This window comes from Notothenia coriiceps, unplaced genomic scaffold (genome assembly GCF_000735185.1).
Source record: "Notothenia coriiceps isolate Sejong01 unplaced genomic scaffold, NC01 NC01_scaffold00031495, whole genome shotgun sequence".
NCBI classification, from domain to species: Eukaryota; Metazoa; Chordata; class Actinopteri; order Perciformes; family Nototheniidae; genus Notothenia; species Notothenia coriiceps.
In genome coordinates this window covers 147,826-160,537 of record NW_011364196.1, presented here as the reverse complement: position 1 = coordinate 160,537, position 12,712 = coordinate 147,826, and the positions used below count along the sequence as shown (strand labels likewise).

The 12,712-nt window shown below is 41.9% G+C and overlaps 1 protein-coding gene across 1 annotated transcript; it reads right to left on the bottom strand.

Moving 5' to 3' along the window:
• Positions 1-44: 44 nt before the first annotated feature.
• On the bottom strand, positions 45-10,891 carry lipca (lipase, hepatic a). The gene is made up of 9 exons (XM_010788005.1): positions 10,813-10,891; positions 8,925-9,109; positions 4,793-4,972; positions 4,140-4,257; positions 3,796-4,029; positions 2,539-2,781; positions 2,254-2,368; positions 1,640-1,858; positions 45-638 (listed from the first exon to the last, which is right to left on the bottom strand). Exons 1-9 carry the CDS (start codon positions 10,889-10,891, stop codon positions 506-508), a joined length of 1,506 nt encoding a protein of 501 aa, XP_010786307.1. The 3' UTR covers positions 45-505.
• Between the last annotated feature and the right edge of the window lie 1,821 nt (positions 10,892-12,712).

The following is a 12,712-nucleotide window of genomic DNA, read 5'->3' as shown; positions in this document are numbered from 1 at the left end:
AAAAACAAACCAACAACAGATTAGAAAAAAAGGCTCTTGTATTTATTGCTCTGGTTTGAGTTTGAAAAAACAAATGTATTTATATGACTTTTTGGGCAAGACTATTGTTTTAGTTAATGAGTCATTTTACACATGACACACACGCATACAGTTACGCTCTCCGTCATCAAAAGGTCATTGAACGAGTCAGTGTCCACAGTCTGGTTAATAATTTAACTTTCAACTCCATGAAAGTTCTCCTGTATGTAGACACATGTATATATTGTTCTTAAAACTACATTATGCAATACTTAATAATTTAGTCACATAAACATGTTATATTTTAAACACACCTAGCAAAACTTTCCCAGAATTCTTCTTTAAAACATCACCATTATTTGTTCAGTGCCACATCTTCCAGGCATATTATAATTTCTTATTTACTCAATTATCACAGCCTAACTTTAAAGTGTTTTTCTCTAATTGTGAACTTGTAATGGCATCCATCAGAGATCCTCCCACCAGGTTAAGGAACCACGTGTCTGTTTTGGTGTCTTCTTCTGTGGTGCTTTGGTGTTTCTTCTTTACAGCGCACAAACACTTTGTCCTGGGACACTTCAACCTGCTGTCCATCGTTTGTCATCGGACAAAAAGACGTCCTTGAAAAACAGAAGTGGGTGTGAAGTGAGCAGAGTGCGGTGAGTCGATCATGATAAACCGTTTAATTTCTGTGTTTGCAAAACAATCCACTAGGTGGCATTACAAGTCTGCGAAGGTGTCAAGAGAGGGACACTGCAACAATGTTTTTCTATCTAAAACCGTTTATTCTTTATGAAATGTGTTCATGTGTATTTCATGTTATTGTAATGCTTTAAAAACTGCCACAGTTTACTCAAATAGTCAATTATATGGGGCAGTCTTAAATATATGCATTTAACAGTAAACCTTAATCAGTAATGATCCACCTCTTATGCACAGTGGATTTCTCAATCTACAGTTTTTATGAATTTCTAGGTCTAGTTTACTTGAACATTGTCATGTCTACTTTATACTTCTGCCCCACTATACTCATAGAAGTCATATAATACTTTCCTCCAATATTTATGACAGCTTTACTTTGCAGAGTAACATTCTCAATCAAAAAAACACAACCTGATAAGCTGTGCACATTCTCAAAACAATCAATTGTAATCAAATGCCAATATTCACTAAATTTGTTTAACTATTTTCTCCACTTTTACTAGCTATAACATAGTGTATTGTTAACATCTTAAGGCAACAGTCACAAATATTCCCATAATGGAACTTAAATATTGTTTTCACAGTAAAATCTATGTGGTGCCATTTTTCATTTTGAATATTTGTAATTCTTGTTGAAATATTTTACTCTACATGGTTTAACTACTGATATTAAAATGAATCCATTTGTAATGAATGATATAGATTCTAGCTGGCTATCTCCATTTATCATATAACTGATTTTATATTTTGAATAAATAATCTAAATCTGCAAGTTTCTGGTAACTAAAGCTGTCAAACTAATGTAGGGGAGAGGAAGGTACAATATTTGCATCCAAATGCAACACCTTCAAACTATTCTTGAGCAATTTTTTTTTTCATTTATACATTGAAGTATTGCTTGTAATGCAGTGGGGTATACCTTTCCTGCGTGTCTCCTGCTTTAATGCTGATCCTGCCCACAGTGAGCGTAGGCTTCCCCCTCCGGCCTCCCCAGGGAATGATGGTCTGCACCCGGTTCCACATGTTCTTCCACATGGCCGACCCCTCCCAGTGCAGTTTGAGCAACATCAGGTCCCCTAAGTCTTTGTCCAGGGTGATCAGGAAGGTGTACGTCTTATTACCCAAAATCTTTTCCGTGCTGTCAGTTTAATTAGGAAGACAAAATAACACTGGCAGATTATTATTACAGCGGGGAAACATCTTGCAGCAGGCTGTCACATTTCTTTATTACAAAAAAAAATGTTGGTCTGCAACTAAAGCAGGGCAGCACATTTCCTCTTCTTATACCAGTCTGCCTAAGGCTCTTTGACACACACAACATGAAGGATAACACAGTGAGGAAATAGGGTCTTGAGTAAATTATTCACTCCATCATTCCCATTTATAGCCCTCTTTCATGCAGCAGATCCAGTTGTTTCCATGTGTGTCTTTATAGAGTTGAGAGCACAGCTGCATATTGCATGTGTCAAAGGCAGAACACTGAGCGTGGATGTGATGTAATGTAAGCCTGATGGGAGGTGGTACTGTACTCACATAGTGATGGGGAGGTCTCCACTCTCCTCCTTTGTTCCAGTAAGGGAGATGGTGAGAGAGGGCTCGATCCCCTCCATCTGGTTGACACACGTGATCCTGAACTGGTAATGATAGACTGCAGAGAAGAACAAAGAAAGGGATAAGGAGGAGAAGAAGACTCACCAGACTTATATACTGATATTAAGGATATAAATACACCAACAGTGATGAAGTATATAAGACTATTAGGGATGTATAAGTGTGTCTTGAGGCTGATTGGTTGAAATGAAGAGGACAACATCATACGTTTGAAAGGCATGCGAGAGCGTGTGTTCAGGTAGAGCCTCTTGCTGGTGCTACTGCGGACCTTCCTGATGTTGTAGCCCAGCGTGTTGCAGCGATTCTTCCGGCAGTCCAGACAGACCCCCTTTTCAAAAGCACTTTTGCCACTGCACCTGTAGGCCATGCTCTGCTTGTCTTTATTCATGAGAGAGTCAATGAAGAGATGGACAGACCGCTCATGAGCACATTTCACTGTCTGCTCGAAACCTGTTGGAGGAAATCAAAATGGTAGATTTATTATTGATTTAACAACGTTGATTTGCATTTATACAGATCGTTTCCACACAAAATATTCTCCTGTGGATTGAGAACCTTAACCACACCATTATATGTGGATTGACTTCATTATCAACGAACCCTGGCATCGATCAGTCCGTCCTTCTGTCACATCTCCTAAAAGCGTGTCATTATGTCTGACACTGGTCTTTTCTCTGAGGCCTTTTCCCTAAGGCCACTTTTGTAGCCTGGAGGCAGCTCAGCTCAGAGGCATGGACAGAGCGGAGGAAGGCACATGTTGCTAATTAAATCTTAAGGGTGACAGATGCTTTAATGTGGCTTTCACTGTCATATTATGCGGATGTGTTTTGGATCGAGGAACACCATAAACCTCAGAGCCACTTGTGTTAGGCTGGAGGGAATTAAACTCCTCTATACACAAAACCAGAAACTGTCAACAAGCAAAAGATGAATTGGTCCCATCGGAGTGTTTTTGAGGTGGCAAAACCAAATAATAAAAAAAAATGTTATGATACAGCAGAGGTTGAGGCAAACCAGTAAGCAGTTAAGCAGTACGGAGTTTCTTTTTCTCCACAGATGCAGGGTTGTAAAGGCCACCAGAAAGCTGAGATCTAAACCAGAGCCTCTTTAAACATCGCAAACAACATTAGAAAACACTAAATAAAGAGATTAGAAACATTTTTAGGGTGGTGTGCTGAATTAACTGAAACCTAAAAACGTTTGCAAAGGTACCTACATTTCTTAAAATGTGGGGAAATTAGCTTTGTAATGAAGATATTGCAAAATTAATGGTTTACTACTATGAGACACACATATCTTAAAGCATCACCATGATTTCAGGAGCTTTCCAGTTTGGTTTGATAGGGAGTAATAAACAGCACAGCCTTTTAGGGGTGACTTGCAGAGCTCTAGTGTTTCAATTTTGTCAGATATTTGTTATGTGTTTTCTTTTACTAAGGTGTTGTTGTGTGTGCTTTACCTTACCGAGGAGCCCGTACTGGCTTATGTGCTCGTAAATGTTATGCAGGTCACATCCTGGCTGGAAGTCTCCTCCGTTGGGGTAGAAGTCATAATGAGCCACAGCTTGCTTGATGCCCACACTGAGGCCCAGGTGTTCCTGGGTGAAGGTGTGGATCGCATCCACGAACTCAGCGTCATCAGGAGACAGTCTGTCTGTGGGAGACATGCCTTCAAACAGGGGCCCCGCTGGATCCAGACCTGCACAGGTACAATATTCAATCTTGTTACAAAATATTATATTAATATACTTTTACTAATTTGTTTTGGTTTGATTAGAGAGCACGATTATTACCATAAGAAACACACACCTGTAATTCTTCCAATCTTCTCTGAACTCTCCAGATTGCTCCCAGCAAATCCAGAGATGTGAGCTCCGAGACTGTAGCCGATCAAATGAACCTTTTTAAATGGAAACTGGTAGTGTACCTGTTGGGTTTTATGGTAGGTAAGAGACCAATTTTCATCAGCTGAAATCTGTTCCTTGAATGTTTTTTTTAAAGGTATACTGTGTAATTTACCAAATGTATGTAAATGAGGGCTCTGTTTGCCAAGAGCAAAACTTTATTGAAACATCTGTTGCACAGACTCTTACACAACGCTTGCAGTCTAATTCAAGTCTGATCACTACCGCATAAACAGCTAAAATGTATGTGCTGGGAAAGTACCATATTTGTATACTTCGCGAGTTGTGTGATAGTTGTCAACTGATATTATTGCTGTTTTAAAAAGTGGCCCACATTTCCTTCAATTCATCAAGACTTCATTTTGAGTCTATTGTGTATTCTAACTTCACAGTGGAGGCATGCAACAAAAACAATGTTTTGTTCAAGAATTCAAGGTAACGGGAGGCAAATATTTGATATAAACATGGTCATTTTGTTGATGATACCCTTTAGCGGCCTCTTCAGTATAAAATGCACCAATCTATCTGATTTTTACTCTGTACGTCCATTCCCCTGACCTGAAGTGAGTGCAGCAGGTGAGCTATGTCTTTTCCAACTGTGCGTGTGCTCTGTGCAGCTTTGGGGTAGTGCTGGTGGGCCAGGGACAGCCAGTCGGTAATCACCACGTTGATGTTCATGAGATTTGACTTCATGGCTGTGGCCAACCTGTGCACCCAGCTCTCCATCATACCATCCACCTTAGGAAAAACGAGACACAGTTTAACTCCTGATTGTAAGGTTCAAAACCTCATCCAGCACAACGACCTGCACACAGTGGTGTGAAAGAAAGTTAAAGGTCACCTATTATGCAAAATCCACTTTGTCATGTCTTTTATACATGAATGTGTCCCCTCTGTGTAAAGAGATTCTGAAAGTTTCAGGAAAAAAGATTCCCTCTCTTCTTGTCCTGATCCATTTATATAAAATCCTGTCTGAAAATGAGCTGACCAGATTTTGGCCAATTTGATGTCACAATGTTTTTTTGGGTTGTGTAACCATTAGACAATAAGGGGGGGTTACGTATTGTAACCCTAGTTATATAAGGCGGAGCCCTCTACTGGACTCTATGGGTACTACTCTCAACCATGCTATGCAAGCATTCACCTACTGAGATACATAAACGTAGCCGGCCAATCGGGGCGAGCCTACCTGAATGTGCATGCAGGCCCACAGTATATAAGGCGGCCACGCCTCCTGACTGTCATCCTACACCCTCTTCAGCGAGCGGCATAGGAAAGACAGGGCCCCCAGGTAGAGGGCCCCGCCTGTGCTTATGTAACTAGGGTTACAATACGTAACCCCCCGTTATATCCCACCCGCAGCTCTAGAAGGTTGCTGTGCCGAGTCTCTGTCAGAGACCAGCGACCACCTATAGCTCTCTTCAGGCAGGTCCCCCCCCCCATCCTGTCACGGATGCGTCTGTGAACACTGTGATGTAGGAGGTCACTCGCCCCAGTGGAGTTCCCCTCCGCAGATGCTCTGGGGACCCCCAGTATCGGAGATTGCCCTCCACTGAGGGGGGGATGGTCACCAGACGTCGTTTGTGCCTCTTTGGATGTAAACGAAGGCCGGCAAACCACCTCTGCTGGCGGCACATATGCAGCAACCCCAGCGGTACCACTGAGACCCAGAGTCTGCATGATGGTCAAAGCTGTCACTGTTGCCCCCTGTCGCAGTCTGCAAACTGCCCGAAGCAGGGATGCCTGTCTGCTCTCTGATAGGGTGGCACGTAGTCTGCCTACATCGAGCAACATCCCCAGATACTCTACTGCTGGTGAGGTATGGGACTGCTCTTCTTCCAATTGACCGCAAAACCCAACTTGGTTAGGTGTAGGATCAATTGGGCTGTGTGAAACATTGCCCATTCCCTGGACCTGGCCATGACTATGAGGTTGTCCAGATAAAAGAAAACCCCATGCCATGGTCGCAAAACGGCTGAAGCGCTGTAGCCACACATTTGCTGAACGTGCGTGGGGATAGGGAGTAGCCGAACTGTAGTCTGTTGTACTCGTAGGCTATCCCCCTGGAAGGCGAAACGCAAATACTTTCTGTTTCTTGGAACAATTTCGACATTAAAGTAAGTGTCCTTCAGGGTGATGGTTGTAAACCAATCGACCGGCTGCACTAGTTCCAATAACTGTTTTATAGTTACCATATGGAATTTTTTGCAGCCAATGTGCTGATTCAGGCTGCGAAGATCCAGAATGGGTCTGAATTCCCCTGTCTTCTTGGGAACCAGGAAGTACATGGAATAAAGTCCCTTCTCTCTGTGCTGAGTGCACAACAGACAGCGCCTGTTTTTGCAACAGGGCCTGAATCTCTGCTGAAAGGAAACCTATACTCCTCCTGGGATGATAGATTTGCCTCTCTTATACCTCTGAATGGAGAAGGGATGCCGCAAAACTGGAGTGAGTAACCCCGTTTCAGTGTCCTGTCCATCCACTTTGTCAGTACACAGCTGAGCTTCCATTCCCTGTAACACTGTGTTAGGGGACAAGCAATCAGCTGTGCAGTCAAAGCTAGGAAGCTGTGGTACTCCCTGGCGGACCACTCTGCCGCCAAACTCTCCATGAAAGGAAGTTTGGCCCATGGGGGGCTGACACAGAAAGGGCCGTTTTTCTACTGAGGTCCCTGAATGCACCGCGGCACGCTCCCACGAGAGCGTGCGCTCCGCCATAATGCAGCCTTCACCCAGATGGTAAAATGCTTTAATCTGAGTTTTTACGCTAGTCTCGGTGTGTCTCCTAACAACGCCGGCCATAATGTCCCTGCACCCGCATAGCGCTTTGACAGCGTTCCCTGCGGTTTATCACCCTCAAATGTGTGTGCCCACTAGCTGCTTCCTTTACTGGAGTTACAACTGGGGCGGCGAGTGGGGAATCAGCACGGTTACCATTATGGGGAAGTGTGGAATTGTGGAGAGAAGTGAGCCTGGAAGTGCTCACGCGCATATTCAGGTAGGCTCGCCCCGATTGGCCGGCTAGTTCATGTATCTCAGTGGGTGAATGTTCGCATAGCGTGATTGAGAGTAGTACCCATAGAGTCCAGTAGAGGGCGGAGCCTGTGTAAGATATAACCAACCAAGGTAACAACCCCCCCGCCGCCCAACCTTATCACCTGAATCTCCTCCTAGAGCACAATTAGGCGCTTTCACACCGGAGTACTTTTCCCGGGAATAGTTCCGATAGTTTCTGGGATTTTGCGTTCACACCAAAAAGATCTGGAACTAGAACTTTTTATCGGGAACCTTTCCACCCCTTTTCAGTCCCTGCTAGAGAGGTGGTACTTTCCTGGGGAGGAAAAGGTTCCAATTTCTGATTGGCAGGGCGAATTGCCAACCACGCCCCGCAAAACGCCGAAAAGTTTTTGTGAAGCCGCCATTTTATTTGCTCGCATTAGCATTATTAGCATTAGCATTAGCCCAGCGCACCAACGGAGGGAGACTAACTTATGGCAACACAAAATAAAATGTGGGAGCGGTGGAGTGATGAGGAGGTGTCGGCGATTCTGGCGATTTACCCGGGACTTCGGGTAGCGATTTACTGCCACCCGAAGCCGGACTCCGGGACTTCGGGTGGCAGTATACGCCGTGAAGTTGTTTGCAGCCTGCCAGTAAACCCAAAGCAGAAGAAGAAGAAGTGACGTCAGCGGCTCAACGGCCCGTCCACACTACAGCTTCAAAAAAAGCTTGCCGGCGGGCGTGTCTGAAGCTCGACCAACAACCAATCACAAGAATCTCCCGCCCCTGACACACAAGCAGCAGTTTGATTGGCTAGAGCTTGTACTGGCATATGATTTGATTGGCTGCGCTTCCACCGATCGGCGAAAAGCGAGGCAACGTGACGTCACCCCATTCAAAGTGAATGGGCAGACGCGTTGGAAACCGTTTTTGAAGCTGTCGAAGCTGAAGTGTGGACGGGCCGTAATCCTCCCTCAGGGATTTATTCCGGTGGGAACGTGATCTACTAGTTCAGGAATTAAAGAGTTCTGGGGAATTAAGTTCCGGGAACTATTCCTGGGAAAAGTACTTGGTGTGAAAGCGCCTCTTAGCCGCTTTCGCCCAGCCAATCAGAAATTTGAACTTTTTTCTCCCCAGAAAAGTACCTGCTCTCTGGGAGGGACTGACAAGGGGGGAAAAGTTCTCATGAACTAAGTTCTCTCTTTTTGGTGAGAATGCAAAATCCCAGGAACTATCGGAACTAAAAGGGAAAAGTGAGGAGAAAGCGCCTATTGTGTTATTTTTGACCAAATATCTCCCAGAGGGGCGTGGGGAGTGGCTCCTTATTTTCATCTAAACTTTCTAAAGTAACAGACAGAGAATCAGCACTTTTGAAACGGGGCCAAACACAAGAAACATGTTTTGTATATCACTGAGAACTATAATATATTGATGAAAAATAGTGTAATAGGGGACCTTTTAAAGTTATGATGAGTTTGAAAGGCACCTTTATTTATATAGCACTTTTCAACACAAGGCAATTCAAAGTGCTTTAAAGGAGTTTTAAATGTTTCCTTCACATTGATGTTGTGGATTTATGTGAACATTAACATCTGAAACTATGCCAGCAGCAATTCCTCCACTCTGGCCTGAGTTCCATGTTTTGTAAGCAGTGGCTCAAGTCAGTGAAGTGGAAGAAAGGTTGACCTTACCGACCACCCGTGAGTGATGATGATGAGGGGATTACTGCTGTTGAAGCCACAGGAGGTGAGAGTGTGCAGCTGCAGAGGGTCCAGTGTGCAGTTGTCCTCACCTTCTAAAAACATCCTAAAGATTGAGCTGGTGACGTAGGACTCTTTCAGCGCCAGGACTATACTCTGCCCGGTGTTCACTGCTCCTGGGAAATCCAACAGCAGAGGGGTTATCTGTTTTTTCTTCGTGGTTACTTTGCATATCGGATCATACTGAGGTACTGCATGTGTTTACTCTGAGGTGAATGATTACAAATAACGTGACAATTCAGATTATAAATCCTATCAAGAGCAGGGGAGTTTTTTTTGTATCATTCATTCATTTAATTATTTGAGAGCTAAAGGGAATACACTTCCTGTTGAGGCTCACTGGGAGTACAGGCTAAATAACGGTCTGTGTTTCCCGCCATGCAGACCTCTTTGGCAAATACACACAGATAATACTTCACAAAAACTCCCTTCATGTGAATATATGCCAGACTCTTCTCGTAATTTGCTTATATAAATCCTCCCCCCTTAACATGTTTAAAACCACAGCCCACAGTCACTCACAAGCTTTATAGATCCTTCTCCAAAGGTAATCTATCACTACCACTCCTTTAAGCTTCGTCATTGATTCTTGTCGAGTATATTTATTATTCTATCATTTTAATGTTAGAAACCCAGGCGCCTAAACGCTCAGTGATACAGTTTCCATCTGATGAGCTCTGGTTGCTGATATGAAAACATTTCCACAGTGAAAGTAATGAAGACTAATTATCAGGCCATCATTTACCCCTCTGCTCGTTAAATCCCACGTGTTCCTTGGTGTGTCTCTTTACTTTTACGACTGTTTATCCATAAGAACATAGAGAGCAATTAAATATGGTCTGACTCAGTAAGAGAGCACAAGAGTGTACTTTATAAATCTCACTGTAATTATTTTTAATATGGTTTCTGCCATTAAGTTGTAAAAACAACAAATGCACAGTGTTGTTTGTTTGCATGCACTGTGCTATGAAAACTTTCCTCTTAATTCAACGTTATCCTCTTGCATGTGTTTGTTCACCGAAACAAATCGTTGGAAGAAAACTTTGGGGACATTACATTTACATAGTGGAAGCAAATGTTGAATCAGATTGAATAAAAAAACAAAACATTATTTTAGAAACTTTAAACTAAAACCCAGCCACACGTCTTGACAGTTGGCTTATTGCATCCTCTTTATTTACAGCAACGACAAAACAGTGTCAAGTTGTGTAACAGTTAATTCACCATTCCTTGAAAACATGAATGGCATCACACATTTGTCCTTGGCCTTTCCATTTTATTTATTTTTAAACAGGAATTGCCAGTTGACTTTGGCCTGATACCAAAACAGTACTCTTTTAGGATTATACACAAAACAAAATCAGTGTTTTACAATCTTACAAGAAAGAGATGTGAGAATACAAGGAGATAAAAGCTCCGCCTTGTTTATTGAGTTTTGTCAGATAATGTTATCAGTTGTTTGGTAATTAATGTATTTAGAATCGATATAAATCAAATTCACAATAAGACAAGATAGAACTAGAAAACTGCATAGATTCCAATGATATCAGCATCATATTTTTTCAGAAAACAAAGTATGATATTTAATATGTTAAAGGAGTATAAGGGCCATACTTTTGAACTGTATTTTGCCACTCCTGTTCCAAAACTGTCACCAGAGTGGGTGATATTGATTACATGATTAGATGTGAACTGACAGTATGACATGGCTTTTTGGGAGTCATACAATATTATTTTGGTTTTCAATTAATCAAGGAAGTTGCAAGAAATATCTTTGATCGCACTTTGTTGGATAATTTATACGTAACTTATCACTCACCTTTGTGTCCTTTGATTTTCTTTCCATCATTGAGGTGATACGTGAGCAGCAAACAGCACAGGATTTTAAACCTAGTCATGGTGCTTCACAGACACCTGGGTAATCCCTTTCAACACTTCTCCCACAGGTTGAAATCTTTCCTGAGGGAAAAGCAGGTAATATGGAGTCTGGTGGTGAGATCCTTTTAGTCTGCAGGAGTAGAAGCTCTTTCAAAGAATCCTCATTTCTGTTAGTGTGAAACACATTGTACTGCACATAAAGAGAGGGGTCACCAGGAGTAATGGTTCGTAGATAAGGAGACTTTTGTTCCTATCCTGATTGGCTGGGGGACGGGCTATGAAAAATGCACAAATTGTGTAAGAGCAAAGGTATGAACTGGGAGGGGATCTGGGACAATGCTCTGATAGTGGCTGAGAGAGAGATGTCCCACCTGTAGGGGTAAAAAAGGACATTCTTGGTCTAGTTTGTACAGAATGATCTGCTTCACGCTATATTTAGTTTATGTACTAAACCTGAGTGACCAAAGCTTTACTGAGTTTTTATATTTCGAAGTTTCCTGCATTACTGCAAAACATGTTTGAACAGGTGAAGAGGAGAACTTCTTGTACCCAGTGTACTCATTCAAATAACATTAGACTGTTTACTAAGGTTATATTTTGTTATGTTTAATGATTCAACAGAATCAATTATTGTCAACATATGATTTCAGGAGATTATTGATCAAATCAAGCCCAATCATAATTTATGTTTGTGATGTTTTTATACAAGGGAGTTTAATGGTACAAGTTATATGTACTTTTACTCTTTTCCAGCTTTGACTAATCCATGAGTTGATCGACAGAAATCTTTTCGAAAACGTTTTGGATAAGATTTATGGACCAAACTATTGTTCGACTAATCCAGTAATTGATCATTAAAATCATCGTAATCTGCAACTCTCTTTTTTCCCTGCACTGTTTTCAAGGGTCAGTTTGTCCTAGGTAAATTATGCCAGTAAACCCAGCACAAATACAAGGTTAAGGGTCACACAACAGTCATGGAGACCGTGACAGAAAATTTAATTTCATGCATTTCAGGCATAAAATACTTTTGTCTGTTTCTGTCCGCTTGTTTTGGCGATTTTCTGCATGGTAATGTTCAGAAATTAACCAAAGCAACCCTTTAAGAAATAAGAAAATGTCAGTTGACTTTTCTGTATATCTCTGAAATAAAACAGGAAACATTTCTTCTGATTTACACACACACACACACACACACACACACACACACACACACACATATAGCTTCTATAGTTCAGGCTTCAGTGATTGTCCTCTTCTGTGTGCTACATTAAGCATGAACAGAATACTATTTTAAAATGTGTTGTTCTTTAAAGCCTCATTTCAGTACACAGCTAGAGAGTAGAAACTGCAGAGGAACAGTTTAAAAGAGCAAACATGATGGACCCTTGCTTTTCCAAGTACTGTGTTAATGTGTGAGTGTGTGTGTGCATGCTTCTGTGTCTGCATGCCGTTTTTGCAGCCAATCACTGCTTCATTAACAAATAAACACAAATAGAACAGTTTATCCAGTTCAGACAAATGAAATACAATACTAATAGAACTATCATAATTAATCAACCATTTTCAGACTGAGGACACACAATTAAGAGTATAATTCTCTGCTGTAGTGTAATAGAACTGTGGTCCATTACTATGGCAACCTGTAATTATTGAAGTCAGAGAGAGGATGCACTCTGGGGGAGAACCCTAGAGCCATTTAACTGCAAAAATACATTCTGCATCTATTCTAAATGAAGATACGTAAGCTTTTTTTCAATCGGCTTGTTTTAAATGTTAATGTTTTTCTGCTGCACTTTCTGCCTGTATTGTGTGTGTGTGTGTGTGTGTGTGTGTGTGTG

What these genes read in the sequence shown, in the direction of transcription:
- lipca (XM_010788005.1), bottom strand. Translation starts at nt 10,891, where the DNA reads ATGACTAGGTTTAAAATCCTGTGCTGTTTGCTGCTCACGTATCACCTC. An exon ending in GAAAATCAAAGGACACAAAG is followed by an intron (nt 9,110 to 10,812) that starts GTGAGTGATAAG and finishes TGGATTTCCCAG; the next exon opens with GAGCAGTGAACACCGGGCAG. An exon ending in ACCTGCTGCACTCACTTCAG is followed by an intron (nt 4,258 to 4,792) that starts GTCAGGGGAATG and finishes AAAACCCAACAG; the next exon opens with GTACACTACCAGTTTCCATT.